Source organism: Python bivittatus, unplaced genomic scaffold (assembly GCF_059951505.1).
Source record: "Python bivittatus isolate LINGU-HERP-01145 unplaced genomic scaffold, Pbiv_v1 ctg000610_np1212, whole genome shotgun sequence".
In the NCBI taxonomy this organism is placed as follows: domain Eukaryota; kingdom Metazoa; phylum Chordata; class Lepidosauria; order Squamata; family Pythonidae; genus Python; species Python bivittatus.
This window is the reverse complement of record NW_028277088.1, coordinates 49631972-49652099: the sequence shown is the minus strand read 5'-3', so window position 1 is coordinate 49652099 and position 20128 is coordinate 49631972. Positions and strand designations below refer to the sequence as shown.

General features: G+C 37.5%; 1 protein-coding gene across 1 annotated transcript in view; it reads left to right on the top strand.

Annotated features, from left to right (window-relative positions):
- The window catches only part of AOAH (acyloxyacyl hydrolase), an 89992-nt gene that overhangs the window by 37353 nt on the left and 32511 nt on the right, over positions 1-20128 (top strand). The window contains exons 6-13 of the mRNA XM_088149981.1: positions 920-976; positions 3584-3654; positions 5241-5301; positions 5726-5796; positions 7577-7625; positions 8626-8674; positions 11505-11599; positions 15370-15461. Coding sequence (XP_088006107.1) covers positions 920-976; positions 3584-3654; positions 5241-5301; positions 5726-5796; positions 7577-7625; positions 8626-8674; positions 11505-11599; positions 15370-15461 — 545 coding nt within the window. The remainder of the gene's footprint in view (positions 1-919; positions 977-3583; positions 3655-5240; positions 5302-5725; positions 5797-7576; positions 7626-8625; positions 8675-11504; positions 11600-15369; positions 15462-20128) is intronic.

Here is a 20128-nt window from a genome sequence, read left to right as displayed (position 1 = left end):
CCGAAGGAAGAACTAGAGACGATGTAGGAAGTAAAGGCCAAAGTGGTCCCAGTGGTGGTAGGAGCACTTGGGGCTGTGACTCCTAAGCTGGGAGAATGGTTCCAGCAGATCCCAGGAACAACATCAGACCTCTCTGTCCAGAAGAGTGCAGTGCTAAGAACAGCTAAGATACTGCGCAGAACCCTCAATTCCCTGCAGTTTTCTTGGCAAGGTGCTTTGGAAGTGGTTTGCCACTACTTTCTTCCTAGGACTGAGAATGTGTGACTGACCCAAGGTCACCCAGCTGGCTTCATGCTTAAGGCAGGACTAGAACTCAGTCTCTTGGTTTCTAGCCCAATGCTAAATCACTACACCAAACTGACTCTCCACCCATAAGATGTCAAGATTTAAAAGAAGGAACCTGGAACACACCCTGTGGGGCAGGCAGATATTCTTGGGAGAAGACAGTCCCTTAAGTAACCTGGTCCTATGCCATATAGGGCTTTAAAGGTAATAATCAGCACCTTGAATGCATGCTGAGGTTGTCTATTCAAAGAGGGCTGAACATATCTGTTGGATTTTAGGTGATCCTGTAAAACAGAGGTCTGTTTTTCTTCAGTGGTTTCTAGTTTGAAAGATGCCTGAGTTGAACACTTCCCAGCAGATATCTGTTAGCCAAGCGTCCATGGGATATGAATCAAGCCCTAAACAAATGTATAATCCTTGCAAGAAAATGAACAAAACCTTACGTAAATGAACATTTACAGAAGGATTATTATAGATTGGCAAACAGACAAGTGATGGTGAACTCATAAATAATTGATGAAGTATAGTCAAATATTTTCTGCTACAAATCCTAAGAGATGCATGTTATCTGAGACTATGAGTAGAAATAACCTGCTGGATTATAAATGGCTCTCTTTTACTTTTATTGTTCTAGGAAGGGTTTAATGTAGCCATAAAGAAATCAAAAGAAATGTTTACAACTGGAAGCCAGGTGAGGAATTGCATCAAAGCATATTTTTCATTTTGATTGTAATTACAATTGGTTAATTCTGAAGCCAGATGAATTCAAAATATACATAAATCATCTTGAATGAGCATTAAGTGAGATAAAAAAACTCCTTTTATTCCTATATGAAGAAAAAAATCAAATTGTTAAGAATAAAATGAGTAACAGCACAAAGAGACAGAAAAGGAGCCCTGAGAGAAAATATATATATCAAGCACAAGAGAAATTGCACAAATGCCAACAAATTTAATCATAGGAAACCAAACTCTGAAAAATATGAAAGAGTTGCCATTTTACAAGCAGTACATCTGAGCAAAGAACCCTGGAGTTGCTGTTCTCCTTCTTCTCCTTTTGACTCTAGTCTTAGCAGTACATCAAGAAAAGCTTTCTTGAATAACTGATCCATGACCATGATCCCTGGCTATGGACTGATGGGTTTGTGGATTGAGCCATAACTCAACAATACTTTCATGCAGAAAGACTGATGTGTATAGGTAGGGCTGGGGAAACTCCTACGTCCCTCTGCAGCTTCTGCCTCTCAGTAGACAACACTGAACTAGGCAGAGCAGTGGTCTGTTTTTGATATAATAGGATTTCCTGTGCTTTTAAATTCTTGTCTTTCATTTTCACATATAAATGTTTGGCAGATCCCTTAAAACTGAAATGTGCTTGGGAAAAAAACTGTACTGTAAGAGGCTGTTTGAAATCCAGGAATATTTTACCTAGCAACAAAGAAACAAAGCCAATTCCTTCCTAAACACTTAGTTTAATGTTTCAGCTAAGCTATATATGTTGCTTCCGATTTTCTCTTCGTATTTAATTGCGGAGCAAACGTTTAGCTGCTTGCAAAAGAATATTCTTTTCAAGTTATTGTTCTGATGTTAGTCACAAAGCTGAAAACCAAGGTTTCTAATTAGTCGCTGGGTTAATGCTGAACGTTGATGCCAGGACAATAAACCATATACTGGTAGTCCCCAGTTTAAGAGCGAGTTCCATTTTCAAGGTCTGTCCTTAAGTTGAATTTGTATGTAAACCAGAACAGTATTATTGTATAATACTGTATAAGTAGTATTGTGTAATTCAAACCACTGTGTATTTTACTTGAGTCACTGTGTATTTAACTCAGATTTGGCTACAATAGGCTTTCTTAACTATGTGTCGTCTGCAACCCGGACATTCTTAACCCGGTGACGACCTGTTCTGTAAATAAACATTTTCAACTCAGATGTAGAAGCAGAAGAAGGAATGTGAGCACTATGTTTCTGTTAAGTATTATTACCTGCTGTTCTGGCACAAATTGCAATATCATTTATATAATTCATATCTTAAGGGCAGTCCTTAAGGCTTCTGAGATAGTGGTTTCACAGATCAAAAAATCCTTTGGTTTCCCTGTGCAGAACACCCCATCCCCAGGGAAATAAAGCAGTCCAATAGAGTCCTGCTGTCTCCCAGCCCACCCACTTGCCATGCCTCTTTCTCCATATCAGAGCATTCAGTGAACAGGTGACTGGTTTAAGAGGGTGGGGTATGGAAACCAGAAGTTTTCTTCTTCTCCCTTCCTATTTCTGACTACCCGCTTAGCATATGAGGACATTTTTCTGACACTGGAAACTCCAGCTTTAAAAAGGAGCCATGAAAAAGCAGCATACGAGACATTAAGGATTCTAATCATCTTAAACAAGACCAGCTCTCCAACATGCCCCAGAGCTTAAGATCTGATATAAATACTTTCCTTTTCATTATAAGCAATGGAAGGGATGTTTTTTTCTGGCTTGTTGCTGTGCAATGATTGGAGATTTCAGGGTTGTCTACCACAGCAGTACTCTGAACCCCATTCTTAGGGTTCTCAGCAAGTATCCCATCAGAAGATGCTTTTCTTCTTTTGCCCCTTAACAGTTGCAATGTGAATATGGACATGTATGTAGAGCAGAGAACTCATGAGGATGGGCTGTAGGTCAGTGATGGAGCATACAGACCATATGGAGAAATCTCAGGTTTCATTCCTGGCATTTTCCAGGAAAACTATAGCTAGTCACTATAGACAACAATATTTTGTTTGCACTCCCACAAGTGGCAAAGTGTCTAGACTGAATGTCTGTTACAGTCCTCTGGTTTAATCAATGATGTTGTCCTTAAGGACAACTTGGGTCTAGTACTAGAATTGATAAATTGAATTTCCTGTACTTTATAGGAATTTTTACATGTTATTAACTAGTTTATTTTTAATCTAATATTGGGTTTTTACTGTACCATATAACAGTTTTGGATGTTGACTGTAAGTAATAAGTTATACTTTATTATTTTATCTTACTTAAAACTCTTTTGATATAAATGTATCTAAAATGTCTCCATTATAAAAAAGTGGACATTCTTCTTTTTAGTAATCTAATTTATTCTTTTAATATTTGTCAGTGGCTACTATTAAAGATATTTAATATGACTTTAATAATTTTGCTAAAATGGTACAATTTAAGCAGATTTATGAAGTTTGAAAGCTGTTATAAAGATTCAGTTATCATTAAAGTGTTTAAATGCTTTTGTTCAAAATGACATGTAGTTACTAGTAGTTAATCATCTGTTTTCAACTTCCAGAAATACATGCATGAACTATCATTTATATGTACACTTCCTTTTGTGAGGAATCTGTGCCAGAGAACTAAACTGTATGTATTTTTAAAAGTTATATATTTTTAAATCACTTTATGCTTTGTCCTAATACCTCCATGAACACTTTCCTAGGTATTAGCCAGGCTCCCAGTCCTGCCTCATAGAATATTTTTAAAAAAATTTTTAAAATAAAAACAGTTATATGGGAAGAGAACATTTTGCAGGAAATGAGAAAGCCCGCAACATGTGTCCTGCTTCAGGTTTCAAATACTGATTCACATAGTTGCTATGGTAACTCACAGATTACTTAAGGTCAAGAGATAACAGTCAAAGCATGCAAACCAAAACAGAGTCTCAGACGCTTGCCTGAATGGTTTGCTTTTTAACAGGAATGCGCAGAAGAATAGTCCAAACTCAGTCCAAGTTTCAGCAAGCTGGGTCAGGGTTGTTAGCCAATCCAAAGGTCAGAATTTCATGGGCAGAATCCACACACAGGTGTCACACAAGAGCCAGAGATCAGATGGTTGTTTCCAGCAAAGGGAACATTGGTCAGGGCTGCCTCTTAAATCAGGCTGCAGCCAGCTGTCACTAATCAAGAGTTTTGCTCCCTTGCTTGGCAAGGAGCCTCATAGACCATCTCTGCTCTGCTCTCTTCTCTTCTCTACTCATTGGGTGTGGGGGCTGGGAAGCCTTACCTCATCCTCACCTGATTTCTCCAGCTGCTCAGGTGGTGCCTGCGTTCGATCAGCCTTGTGATTCCTGGATTTGCCCCTCCTGAGGCTGTCATTCCACAGGCTCAGCTGGAGCAGCTTCTTCAGGATCAGTTTCAGATTCTGAGTCCTGAGCCATGACAACGTGCTTTCAAAATTATGATTGTATTCACCAGCCTGAAAAAGTTGACTTTGCTTATTCTAAGAGATAATATACTGGGTTCATTTTCTCAGACAAGTAAAATGCTGAGCAGCTGCACCAAACTCAGGCATGTCCACAATGGAGAGCCAACAGTGTATCAAAACCCCACCTTCTAAACATCCATACATGTATGCATACAATGCACATACAAAGCAGCAGTGCTCACTATTTTGCCCCCTGTCCCCCAGTTGTGAATGGCTCTGACAAAGCAATTAGTTATCAGAAACCTTTGTTTCCCCACCTCCACTTCTGCTCCACCAACAATAATGGTTTTTGTAGCCAGGATCTCAAATTGTTTTCAGAAACTGTTGTTCCTTGTTGTATTTGGCTCTCAGTGCTGCTCTGTGCTAAGTGCAGACAAGCAAGAGAATAGTTCAAATGGTTACTGAAAAATTTGGTAGGACACAGTACCATAGGTGTCGGGGGGGGGGGGGAGGGGGACAAGGAAGAAAGAAGTGAAGAAATTTGCTTTAGATTGCCAGCCAAATCATTCTAAGTATGTATAAAAGGTATCTTGGTGCCCATAATCGTGGGGGAGGGGGGCTCTCAATTTATTACTAAGTCTGGAGTCCAAAAGTGCTTTTAATTACAGCCCGGATTGCTTGCATGTACAAGGGCTGTACTTATGCACAGAGATGGACAGAATACTAAAATGAGAAATGGAACTCTTTATAGCATACTCTTCACAAAGAAAATGTGTATGATTTGTATGCTGCTTTTCCCCCCTCAGTCTACTCAAGAACCAGTTCCCATTTGTAGATCTTGATGGAGATCACTTTAGTACTTACCCGGTAAGTAAAGCCAACATGATTTTTCAGAACAGCATTTTGTGAAATCCATAAAACCTCTCCTTTCATGTGCTTTACAGTCTTGAAATACTGTTTCCTTTTGGGTGAAGGGGAATAATGACTACTCTGTTTTCTTTTTGGAAATCTAGTCATGAAGTTAAATTGCCCAGAGAAGCAAATTACTCTGCTAAGGGGCATCATATTTATTGAATTATTAATAAAAGTGAAACAAAGTTATTTGCAAAAAAATATTAAAATTTCAGAATGACCAATATGTAATTTTTCTGAAGATAGCTGGGAGGAAGATACTTGATTTGCCAGCCTCTCTTTTTTCTTCCTTTTCTTAGACTTTTTATTTTAGAAGTTTAATGCCTAAAGGGGAAAAGCAACAAAACAACACTCTCATTTTGCTTTTCTTCCTGATTAGAATTTGAGAGGGTATTACTGGAGAGGCCGAGACTGTGATGATACAAATGCTGCTGTGTACCCGGGTAGACGGTAAATTAGAAAATCTCATCTTTTAGAGTCATCATGCCTTTTCAGATAAATACTAAATTCCTTTTTATTCTAAGAAAAGTGATTTGGGAGGACTTGCAAATGGTTTGCTATATTCAATGGTGACACATAATCAAGAGCGTAGCAGAATGCTAAATCAGATCACTGTTATATCTGCTGCCTGCATTACTGCTACCCAACATCTAATCTTAGAGATGCCTATGCATTCCCCCCCCACCTCACCCCACCTCAAATGATTCTCGTTAGCAATTCCTGAAATCTTTTTGAGGATAAAGGAGGAAGACATGAAAAACAGGAATATACAAGAACGTTCAGGGAAATCTATTTATTTTATTGACACATTTTAATCCCCTCCTTTTCTCAAAAAGATTTAAAGATTGATAACAGAAAACATTCAAATTAAAACACAAACATAAAAACTACCTGAATGAAAACCAGCAGAGGACATGGTAATAAAATGGTCGCTGACAAATCAATTGGAACTTCAGAATAATTCTTAACTCTTAACAAATAGCCTTCTTCAAAAAAAGAGAGACCTTTTTGATACAACAAACAGTTATTAAAGAGATCTAAAGTACTGTATGGTATGAGATCTGGTTTGGTGTAGTGGTTAAGGCAGCAGGCTAGAGATTGTGAGTTGTAGTCCTACCTTAGGCACAAAGCCAGCTGGGTAACCATGGCCCAGTCTCTCTCTCTCAGCCCTAGGAAGGAGGCAATGGCAAACCACTACCAAAAAACCTTGCCAAGAAAACTGCAGGGACTAGTCACCAGGAGTCAAAAACTGGCTTGAAGGCACACACCCACACAGAGTATGGTACAGATACTGAAAGTACATTATTTATCCCATTTAGTAATATTTTAGAGATTCACTTAGTAAACTTGTATTTATTTCATTTGCAATATATTTAATATCATAGGAATGCTAAGCTATACCTTGAAACTCTCTCATTTTGATACATTCTTCAATTGCTTGGAAAAAGGCTGACAAGCTTTGCTTCATAATCTACTGGGATGACAGCCCATCTTCAAGTCTTAAGAAAGGAGGGACCTTTATTTTGTCATTAACTTTGAAACAAACCAAAAAAAAAAATGTTTCTGATTGGTGGGGTATCTCCAAACCAAGAATGATGTCTGAGATTTCTGTTAGGGATGAGGGAGAAATACCTCTGAAGAAAATGTGAAGTGAGGAAATCATCCTTCCAAAGTTGTATTCTGATTTCTCTGAGGCAATTTTATGAATCAAAATAAAACAAATGTGCATAATTAGTGGAAGCTGTATATAAAAATGCACTCTCCTTAGCTTCCAAAACATGTTATAATTCAGCTCAATCTTTAGCCCCACTCATTCTCTTACCCAAAGTGATCATCTCCACATATTACACATAGACCCCAGATAGAATTGCCTCTCTATATATATGCTCCAGGGATACACCTGTAGCAAATTACTTGATTCATGGGGTTTAAATGTAACCCTCTCATGCTACTAAGAGGATTATATTAGTGCTATTTAGTGAATGTGAATCTATGTGTCCACCTTATATTTCATACATTTCATATATCCCCTGTTCTTTCAGAAGAGAACTTTTGTTGAGGCTCTGCAATTCTTCAACTACTTGGTTTCTCTATCTGTTCTGAAAGATGGAGAACAAATATATTATACTATATCTTCATAGTTTTGTTTTTAAAGAAGACTGTGTCTGTTTAATGGAGTTTTGCAATTGTTTTTTAATTGCAATTGTATTTTAATTGTTTTCCATTTTAGCCCTGAGACCTGGGATGCAAAAGAAGATTCCAACTGTAATGGCATATCAGTGAGTTGAAAATTATCTTTCTTCTGATTTACTTCATAGGTTCTTGAAAATGTGAGCTTCCCTGGATTTTGAATAACAAAAGCACTAAATTCTTTCATAAACATCACTGTGGGTCTGTCCTGCCACAGAACTAGTTGTGTGAAATTTACTCCAAGCAGTGTGCTACTACTTATATGGGTTGATGGAACAGCCTTACAGTAACCTTTATTTTAGAGTTCAGGAGCAGCTGACAATAACATGAGAACACTTTCAATAAATAAACTCAATGAGCTCTCCCATGCACCGGTTCTCTACTAGGGAGCTGTTGGGACCCTCTTATTCTTATGGGGCCCTGACTTATTTCTTGTGATCCATTTAGCAACTTTGATTTTAATTAATTAGCCTTAAGCTTTTGACTTAAGCAGGGTAAAGAGGAAATTAATTTTGTACAACCTGTTCTATTAATGTAACAAATGACCACTTCCCAAATCTGCATGCAAATTAGAATGTACTCATACACTGAAATCCAAATTTTTCAGAATTTTGTTGAGAACTTAGCTGCAATTTTATGAAAAAAATGGAAATGTAACATAAAAATGTGTTATAACTATAATGCTAAGAAAAGTACATACAAAATGCATATATATGAAGTCTTACACAAATTGGATGTAAGTTTTCATTCAGCTTTTTTGCCAAATCACAAAAGGAATTGACAATAGGCCAAGATGAATTTACAGTCCGGGAAAGGAGTATCTGGGTGAAAATGACATAGGCAGATTCATTTGTGCCTTTAAATAATGATAAGGTAGACACATGCACCCCACTCACACCCCCATGATACAACAACTATTAGTTGGATGTGCAGGCCTACAGAATCTATGTTCCTGCTGTAATTCTATTTCATTAGTCTTGTTGCTAGAACAATACCTAAAAAACTATTCCAGTGAAAATGTAAACATTAATGGAATGACTCCTGGTTTGGATATGGTCTCAGATGCACTAATTTTTCCTTCTCTCTCAGGGTGTTGATCCAAAAGATGGTATTCCTTACGAACAGAAATTCTGCAATGGTAATTCCTTTCATTGAAAGCTTCAAGGTGATGCTAGTTTGTAAATATCTGGATACAATGGACTGAATTCATTGAAAACACAGGGCTCCCTGAAGACCTTAGGAATGGACAAAGTTCATGTAATACCATGCTTATAAAAAGCAAATGCTAGGAACACAATGAGCTGGCAGCATAGCCATTTTTATCATATTTGCTAAGGCTAAACTCAGAAAAGGGAAGTTCTGCCTATAGCAGTGTTTTTCAACCTTGGCAACTTTAAAATGTGTAGACCTCAACTCCCAGAATTCTCCAGCCAGCATGGGAGTCGAATGGGGGAATTCTGGGAGTTGAAGTCTACACATCTTAAAGTTGCCAAGGTTGAGAAACACCAGCCTATAGGAACAGAAGGCAATGATGCACAGCCTTGATTGGCTAATAGCTGTACTAATATCTACCCACTCATTTCCTTCCGGAGCAGTTTTGCAAAAATTATTTAAAATGAAATATTAAAGAAATAAAAATGATTTCCCCCTCAAGTAGTGCAACAAACACTGAATTGCAGAAATGTACATGCTGAGTTTCAATATCTTTTAAAGGCAGGCAGCTCACTGAAGTGGGAGAAAAAACAAAGATGGTAACTAATTCACCATTTGGGATGGAGACAAACATGCCTTGTCACTAAGGCAAGAGGAAAGCAGATTGTCACTCCGCCATAAAAACAAAAAACACACAACACAAAAGACCAACTGGGGTAGCTCCAGAGTTCTATTTTTTTCCAGGGAGTAGGCAAGCATGTCTAGGGATCCAGATTTGCTCATTTTCCAGTTGCAGAGCCAAGTATGATAATTCTGCAACAGTCTATCCTCCTGGAAGGTTAGATCTACCTATCTGTCCTTTTACAATAAATATTTACAAGGAATATTATTATCTACACCAGAAGTGTAGAACTGGAAGGGCCACTTAAGTTATCAAGTCCAATTTTCTGCTCAGTGAAAGAATCGAAATTAAAGCCATCCCCGACAGATGGCTTTCAGTACATCTACCACCTGTCACTATCAAATTCCTCTTGCCATTAGAAAGGTTTCCCGAACATTTAATTAGAATCTGCCTTTCTCTAAAAGAGAAAGACAGGGAACATAAATGTTGAAACAAATCTTTTAACAAGGAAATGTTTTAGTTATAAAATCCATCCTCTAGCATAGGAAATGGTCGTATCATTTGAATCACGTGTCGTGAAAAGTACATAGTGTCACAGATTTGGTTCTGAAATCCCAGGATTTAGAATACCACATCTCTGTCCTGATAGGAAGGCTTGAATGTCAAGAGTTGTCACAAAAGTAAGACCTCTGGGAAAAGAGTTGGATGGGTAAAAGACAAATTCTGTGAAAAGATGTAGAAATTGCTTAAAACATCTGCTATTGATATAAGGGCACCCCAATATGCATAACAATATATAAATCAGGGGTCCCCAACCCCCAGGGTGCTGACCAGTACCGGTCCATGGTCTATTAGGAACCAGGCCACACAGCAGGAGGTGAGTGGCAGGCGAGCGAGCGAAGCTTCATCTGTATTTACAGCCACTCCCCATCGCTCGCATTACTGCCTGAGTGCCACCTCCTGTCAGATCAGTGGTGGCATTAGATTCTTATAGGAGCGCGAACCCTACTGTGAACTGCGCATGTGAGGGATCTAGGTTGTGTGCTCCTTATGAGAATCTAATGCCTGATGATCTGAGGTAGAGCTGAGGTGGTGATGCTAGCGCTGGGGAGCGGCTGCAAATACAGATTATCATTAGCAGAGAGGTTTGACTGCACAGAGACCATAATAAATCAATTGCTTGCAGACTCATATCAAAACCCTATCATGTAATGCGCTTGAATCATCCCAAAACCATCCCCCCCAGTCCGTGGAAAAATTGTCTTCCACAAAACTGGTCCCTGGTGCCAAAAAGGTTGGGGACTGCTGATATAAATGATATACGTTGAGAACCAACAATATGGGAGCTATTTTGCGAAGGCAAAGAAGTGCACATTGGCAATGAAGGAATTTGAGCTTTGTAGAGGCCAAAGTTGTATAACATCTCTTTAACACATGGTACTCCTCTAATGATGATCAACCACCCAATTATGGGTGGTTAAAATGAGCCCTAATACAGGCTAAACTGGGACACTCTGAAGGTCTTTTTTTGGCTAACGGGGTTTAGTAAATGCCTGGGAAGCACAAGGCAATATGGTAATTAAGAATAGACAGGTAGAGGTATTTGTTCTAATTTTTGAAAGCTGTACTTTTTACCCATTTAATTTCATTTGTTTTTATAGTTCAACTGATGAAATAGTATTATAAAATCCCTTGTAGAAGTGCCTTATAACCCCTCTGTATTACTGTTTGAGGTATCAAGACTGCAAGATATAAGATTATCAAACAATACACACTTTTATGGACTGTACAGGGACAACCAGCATTTATAAGAAACTTGTAATTTTGTTCCAATAGATGACAGCAAACTTCTCGGTATTTTGATTTCACTGTTTAAAATTCATTCAATACATTAAAAATAGTAAAAATTAGTTCACATTAAAGTACCATGCTTAGCCTTAAGAGAGCTTTAATAGACTTTGGTCTAAATTAGCCTGCACTTTCTTATAAAACTGAGTAATGCATTCATTTATTTTAAATTATTCATAGTATAAATGAAGTTGGAGTTTGGAAAAAAGCATAAATGGTCATTTGATTATTTTGATTGCCCTTTGGGCACTGAAACTAATAGATTGTGCATTCTTCAATATATAACTTACTAATATGAGAAAAGCTAATGAGAGTTTTAAGATTATTAATTAAATGTCCACCTTAGGCACAGAATCCAAGGGTATAATTATGCTGGGAGATTCTGCTGGAGCTCTGGCTCACATTCCTCCTGAATGGATAACAGCATCGCAGATATCACCGGTATGTCAGCATCACAGTGGACAATGCTAACACTGGTTGGCTTTAGCAATGTACTTTCTTCTGTGTTACAAAGGGGGCAGATGAGAACAGATGTAGAAATGTCTACTGATATTTAGCTTTCTATGGCTTTCAATAGAAATTGCCACCAGTGTAATAATGCATGATCATAGTGCAGTGAGGGAGATGTGAATTCATCTCATTCAGAAGACCAGAAACTATTTAAAAAGGGGAGCATCTGGATAATTTATTACTGCTATAGATGTGAATAGTGATTTCTCATTTTCTACTGTTTTTTGCATTGAGTGAGATTATTATATATTGCTTGTGGTATTTTTATCATTAGGATAAAAGTAAAAGTTTCCTTCAAGTCAAATTTGACCGTGGGTAACCCCATAGCATGATCATATCCATGTCTTTTTCATGGGGACAACAAATAAGCAGTTTGCCACTGCATTTTTCCAGAGTGTTTTTTTTTTTTAATTTGCCTAGTCCAGCCTTGATTTGATTGATTATGTGCCATCAAGTCAGTGCTGACTTTAGCAACCACACAGATTTTCTCCAGGACGATCTGTCCTCAACCTGGTCCTTCAGGTCTTCCACCGGTGCACCTATCACTGCTGCAGTTGAGGCCATCCACTTTGCTACTGGCTGTCCTTTCTTTTCATTCCTTCTACTTTTCCCAGCATTATAGACTTCTCCAGAGAGCTAGATCTTCACAAAATATGTCCAAAGTATGATAATTTGAACCTGGTCATTTGTGCCTCGAGTGAGAACCTTGACTTGAGTTTATATTGTCTATCCATGTGGTTTTCTTGATAAAATACAGGAGCAGTTTACTACTGCTTTCTCCTTAGCAGTATAAAAGGACACCTTTGCCAGTATCACTAAAATGATCATCTGCCTCAAGCATCTTCCTATATCGCTGATGCCCAGTGAAGGTGCCTGCTTGCTTTAGCTGGGCACCAAGATGACCCTGCTGGGATTGTATTCTCTTGGCATACACTCCCAGAATTCCTTGCTCATTCCTCCCAGAAAAACCCCTCCCCACTACAATGAGGATTTGGGGAGGCAGTCTAGCCTAGGGGGGAGGGAAAAAAAAGAACCCTTGCTAAAAATGTGGAGGACAAAGAATAGCTCAGATTCATGTTTTGGAGGGAATCCTTGAATCGGCCTTATGCAACTTGATGCCTTCCAAAAGAATTTGGCTAGAATTCTCATTCTCCCAACTATCTTTTGCAAAATTCACCACATTGGCATTTGAGTTAGATTTGGTTGACTTTAGATTTTGTTCTTGAAATTTGACCAACTTAAAATAAACTGTCAGCATTCAGTAATGAATGCTATACATATATGTTATATAGCTTGGTTTCTAAGGAAAGTTAGTGGAAGGAAAGCTTACCCTCCCCTTAACTGACACATCCCCTCCCCACTCAGAAAGCTTGCCTGAGGGATCCTAAAAAAAAGTTACCTGAAGGAAGATCACTTGGTCAACCAGCCCATCCTAGAAGCTTCCACTCACCCCCCAGACAGGCATTAGAGGAGAGTGGTGGAGCTGGTTGCAATGTTGAGAAAGCTCAGGGAACATTCTGACTGTGATATATATACAGTATGCTGATGTATCTTACAATCAAAGCTATGAAAGTTTTATATGTTGATATTTTCTCTAAGATTCATAATTACTAATAATGGTGGGGAAAACACTGAAGTTTTTGCAAACAGATTTGATGTAGTTTACCCAGTGTGCTGGGTCATTCACAGATTGCCAGAGAAGAGGGCTTTAGCAAGTCAAGAACGTTTGATCCTTTTCTTCCTGGAGTGGTCCCCCATCCAGTTCAGCCATCCAACCCTGGTAGTAATTTGAATTGGGAAAAAATACTCACATTAATTTCAGTGGGAGTTTTCCTCCACTGATTTGGATCAAACTACTTTTGTTTGCAATTTGTTTGAAATAAAGAGCTTTACCCATAATAAATGACATGAATAATGTATGTGTGCATGTGTTAAAAAATCTATGTGGTCGCTAGGAGTTGAAAACAACTTGATGGCACATTACACACACACACACACACACACACACACACACACACACGGAGAGACTTGATTATTACAGAATGGAGAATGAGAAGTAAATTTATCTTCTGCCTGTCCCATCATGAAATTTTCATCCCAAAAGAAATAGGTTACATGAATAACATATTGAATCCTTCCAAAAGACAATTGGAAGAGTAAAAAAAAACAACTCTGAAAGCAGAGATTCAGTAGCAGGAATGCTGTGGGCAGAATGCAAATTACATATCAGCATTGTTGATAGTTTTAATTTTCCTTTGGGAAGCCCAGCTGATGAGATGTTGTTTTTTCACTTGTTAATGTTTTATGGGCAACGATTGTAAGAATAAGACTGATAATGTCATGTAAGTGACAACTGAGATTGCCTTATAATATGGTAGCTGTTTTAATGATTGTGGGGACAATAAGAATAATGAGGCATGAAAGTAATGCATTCAAGCTGGCTTTTGAATCAAACTTCTTCGCCTTCAACCCCCCCCCTTCAAATGGGAGGTTGCAATTCTTAGAAATCCATGAGAGCTGGGGAATGGTGGGAGTGGCTGTCCCAACACACCTGGAGGATCCAAGTTGTGGGAGGTTGGCTTAGGTTGTGAAAGCATTTATTTTGTAAAATTTTGATGGCCCATTCTTTTTTTATTTTTTCACGAGCATTTGTTATATTGTGGGCAAACAGTTATTTGGCATTTTGAAACATTACTTGGGGTTTCAGCCTCTGATCTCAGTACTAAAAACCTTTCGTTGCCCTGAAATAGCATAAAATAACTATGCCATGGGGCTCTTATGTCCTTAGCCCTGTAAATTGCTTTAAATAATTGTTAATCTTGGCATAGATGAACTACTAATACCAAAAGCAGTATTTATATTTATATATTGTTATATTTGTCCATGTCCCCCCTTCCCCATTGTGGAATTCAAGACAGTGTATCTAGGCTACTTAGAGAGTCATTAGATTAGATAACTCATTAACTTCAGATCATCCAAACTTCAGAAAAGTTGTTATAAATATCCTATATTCATACCTTACATACCCCTATCCTATGCAAGTTAGGCCAACTACTGAGCTGGCCTCACTTGCAGGTTTGCTAGTGTTTGTGGTAGTACCACAAATAATATTACCAGAAAGACCATGTCTTCCAAAGAATAATGTTCTCATGGTCATATTTATTTTGAACTAAGTGCTTTTTCCGAGTCTCTATTGCAGGCTTTTTGTTCATGTGATAAATCTACTCATCATATGGTCCTACAGAATAGTATAGAACAGAGAAGTATAGTAGTATAGTATGGTATGGTATGGTATGGTATGGTATAGCACAGCACAGCAGTAGAGTAGAGTAGAGTAGAGTAGAGTAGAGTAGAGTAGAGTAGAGTAGAGTAGAGTAGAGTAGAGTAGAGTAGTATAATGACTCCAGATCATAAATGCAGCCATAATTTGCTCAGGAAATAAAACCTCAAGGGAAGGAGTTCATGACATTACAAATCCTTAAATAAGTACATTTATATTTTTGAGCTACATTTATTGCTTGTGCTATAATTACTGCTAATTCACAGTATTTAATTTGATTAAGACTATTAACTGCATGTAAAACTGCATTTAAATTTTTCTTCATTCTTTTTGCAGTGGCTGGTAATAGCAATCAAACTAATTACTAATGTGTAATGTGTGGAAGTGAAAACATGCTGATTTTTTTTCATCTTCTTTTTAGAAAACGTATTCCAACCTTCTTGATGTAATTAGCAATGAAATTGACTGGCCTCAGTTTTCAGCAGTCACTGGATTTCTCAATTCCACAATTGGGTAAGATAATAGCAATGAAAATCTCTAGGGTGAATGAATGAACAAATGCCAAAAAGAGTTCAGTAGTCCAATGGACCCTTGAAATTCAATTTCTTCATTTTTTAAACATAGGATTATAATCCAATATTCCACAGAATTTCTTAATTCTGCTAATTAATGATGGCTGGGAGTTTTCTTTGAACCACAAATTGAAATTAACTGCTCTTACGGTTATAGTCTGCAAAAATGTGTAAATTGGAATGGTGTTCTTTTTGAGATTTCTCATTTGTCCAAATGTTGCGAGAGCCAGTTTGGCATAGTGGCTAAGGCTCCAGGAGACTGTGAGTTCTAGTCTTGCCTTAGACACAAAGCCAGCTGGGTGACTTTGGGCCAGTTACTCTAACTCAGCCCTAGGAAGGAGGTATGGCAAACCACTTCTGAAAACCCTTGCCAAGAAAACTGCGGGGACTAGTCCAGGCAGTTGCCAGGAATCAAAAACTGACTCGAAGGCACACCAACACCATACCAAATGTTGCAATGCAGTTGTCTCAAGGAATAATCCAAAATAAATGAAAATGTGCATTTTAGAATGAAATGGATTTAGAATGCATACTCTGAGAAAAAATATTTTTAGAAATGCATCTTTTGGAAGAAATATGCATTTAGTTCTAGTTTTGCATGGATTGCTTTTATTACAACTTGATGCAGAAACGGGAATGAACAGATAATGAATGAACACATTAATCTGTCAGTCTAACTGACTTGGACTAGAAATACATTTAGTGCAATTGTAATTTATTGTATTTTAGTCTACAACAAGTCAGAGTAATCAAGTATGCAAAGCAAAATTGATATGGAAAGATAGTGAGCAATCTAAAAACAAGACCACTGATCTATTAATGTAGTCTTCTTCATACAATATTTGTATTTTCTCTTCCTACAATTGTACTACTTTCACTCTCATTTCTTTCACTTCTTTCCTAATTTTTCACTGTCCATTTTTTCTAAAATCCAATCATGACACTACCAAAAAATTCTGCCCCATATTCAGAATCTTTTGTCAACCTTGTATTCTTCCTTAACATTCTCACTCTTTCATATTAATCAATCCAATCAATCATGCTTTTAAATTTAGATTCCTTCCTTTGCCATATGTTTGCATGAACAGTTATATGTGGTTAAACTACATATTTGAAAGAAACTGATCTTCCCAATCTATTTTTATAGTATACTGTCTTGTCTTGTTCTCACCCATCCATTCACGCTACGTAAGGTAATATTTTTTTGCCCTGGATCCTATTCATTCAAAAAGTTGCTCAATTTTTCCCCAAACCGATCTTTGGTTCTTTCATTATTGCCATTCTCTGGAATATAACATTACAACAATCACCAACTTTTGAATTTTTACTTTCATATCGACCCAGACTTACATTCATAATTAAACCTACCCCTTAACTTCCATAAATGTCTATCACTTCTGTTTCACAAGTTCAGACTGACCTTGATTAAAATCTGTTACATCCTTCCACTTTCTTTTGGTTTCACAATCACGCATATTATCTCTTTTCTTTCTTTCATTTCATGTATTACTTCATCTTCTTTTCTCCTCTGACATTCCAAGTCACAATCTTTCACATGCCATGGTAGTCACCAGATGGGTTCATAAATATTAACTCTGTCTCCCAAAGGTCTGCTTTGGCCAATCAAGGCTTTCATATGCCCTTTTCAATAGGAAAAGGAAAGAGTTGTCTAAATTACCAGCCCTAATTGTACCCATGCCACATGCCTTCTTGCTAATGTACTGTACTGATCCTATCTGTCTTCACATTTTGGCCAGTTATAAGTGCAACTAAAGCTTAATTTGACCACAAACATACTCTTACTATTCTGTGCAAACTAGGGCCTCTAGAGACTACCTTGCAAGCCAACCTACTATTGCTCATAAGAAGCACACGCAGCATATTGACACACTGAGGATACATAAATAGCAATATATTTTAGTGCCTTGTTTAAAGAAATACTTAGTTGAAACTATTAATGTTCTAAAAATGTAATATACTGCTTGCTTTATTATGCTTGTTTTATTTTATGTAGTATAGTTGACTGCTTTCTAAAAGCTGGAGCTGTCAAATATAAGTAGCTATTTATAGGAAATCCAGCCTCATTAATAATGCAAAGCTTTTATTTTATGGGCTGCACAACGTTATTTTCATCTTGACTGTAATGCACAATAGCATGTACCTTTGTTAGTCTGGGCCCTCCTGCTTGCTTGGAGATAAAGTCTCAGTTCAGTCTGTCAATTAAACAAAGCTAATGTTTCAAGCCCACCTTGAAAATAGGTTGTATAAATTCTCTTTTTTCCTGCTCCTTTCATCCTTTCTTTAGGTTTTAAGTTACCACATCCCACAAAGTTCAGAGTATATAGTAATTTATAATGCCACTTGGAATGCATTACATTTAAAATGTTGTATATAATATTATTATCATTACAATACATATATCCCTAAAATAATTGCTACTGATTTATAGCTATTGAATGTGTCTCATCTTTCTTAGAAGATATCTAGATTTAACCTCTCTCAGTGACATGATTATCTTCTCCTTTCAGTACAGATCTTGCAAATGGTAATTGCTTAATTAATATCTCACTTTATAATTAATTATACCCGAAGAGTGATGTGAACAAATAATTATGCTATTTGTCATTTTCAGCTTTCAGAATAAACAGACCCAGTTTACTTGACTTTTAGCAATGTGACTTATTTGTTTGTGGCCCCTGCAAAATTTCATGCTGGCTAGGAATTCTGGGAGCTGTAGTCCAAGATATCTGGAGGGCTTCAAGTGGGAGAAGACTGCCACAATTTAAGTTAGATAGTCCATGGCTTCCATGCTCCCTGGTACACTACAGATTGACCACAGCATTTTCCCCAAGCTCTTCTCCCCACCAATAAGATAAGGATAGGGCATCTGTAGCCCTTAGTCCCATTGCCACTCTTAGTCCCCCAGATCCCCAAGCCCTGTTAAAAGATCAGCCCTTTGAGGGAGGCCAGGCAAGGAAACAGACTCCACAAGAAATATTAGGACTCTGTTGATGCAGGCTATATTGTAATAACAGAACCTTGAAAGCCTAAGAGCGTTTCCCCATTCCTCCTTCTTATACCAAAGAGAGTCAAGGCAGAAAAGTCCAATTTTTTTTTCTCACATTCTCTTGTTTTCCCAGACTGAGTTTATGTTTTGTTAACCATCTCTGTGCTCCTCTATACCCACTGACTGGTTAGGAAGGTGAGATGCAGCCCTTCAGCCCCCAAAATTCCCTTCTTAAGAAAAAATGATACTGCTATCTGTTTGAAAAAGACAGTAACACAGGAGGAATTTAGAACAATCTTCTTTCTCCAGGCATTTGGATCACAGGGAGGTTACTACTATGTATATCTTTCATTTATATTAGATGGCTTTTTGTGTGCCTCATTTATGATTTTATGATTTTGCTTTTACCTTCGTAAGTTGTCTGGAGTCCTGTGTTTGGGGTGGCAAAGAAATCTTGTCCGATCAATCGATGTTATTTGTGTCATTGTGTATAAAAATCTGTTTTACTTCAACTGTGATGCTCACTCTTAGCTTTGAATAGATCATGATCACATAATGAACTTAGCTTAGAGGTTTGCTATTACACTGAAATGAGGCTCTAGACATGGAGGAAAAGGATACCAATATAACAAAATCTGTTGACAGTATTTTGTACAGTTGAGCTAGGTGGCCTATAAGTCCTGTGTCACTGTTTAGTTTTTAATCTTCCAGTTAGATGATTTTGATATCAAACATTCAGTGATTTCAGGGAGCATTATTCAGTTATTGTACAATGTTTTATCTCCCTTTCATTCATTTTGTTCTATAAATGTAAATAATCTAGTTAGTATAGAGATCTCCACATATGTTTATTCATTGCTTATGTAGACTTAGAAGAGAATGTCTTTAATACTTAAGCTACACTCTGCCCCTTCCAACTTCCTTCCTCTGAAGACTCAAGGGGAGTCTTTTCCTTAGGATGAACTGTCTGTATTTCATTTACATGTTATATGTTTATTATTTTACTGTGGGATTACAGAAATGTAAGATACAATTGCCAATTTGAAACTAGTTCTGTACCTTGGTTCAGCCTCTCTGTTCACCTATTATATGCAGTTAAAGAAATATTTTTTGACAGTGTAGAAGTGCAAGACCTCCCTGTGGGTGGAGTATATATATTACTAAACATAGCACTTGATATAATCAGCTGTACTTCTATAAGATGGCATTCATTTGTCTGTTCCCCAAAGAAAAAGTAGTTTGTGCCAGCACAACAGGAGCAAGGCATAGAATTCAGCTTGTTTTGGCTTTGTCATTCCACCTATGGTATTCCTTGGTTTATGATCAACAGTAAAAGCCATTTGTGCTCCAGAATTCTAGAATTCTAATTTCAGTATTCTAAAAAAAAAATGAGCAAGGGCGTAAAAAAAACATATTCTCAGTACTACTGCATTTTGCAGTAAATTGGTAGAAAAGGAACAGAAATAGGAAGGGAGAACGAGAGAGAGAGAGAGAGAGAGAGAGAGAGACACTAAGGTAGCGGAAACAGATTTAATGATCTATACACTATTGTAGACATTCTACAAATGGTTCTTTGAACTAAAATTCAAAGCAGAAATGAG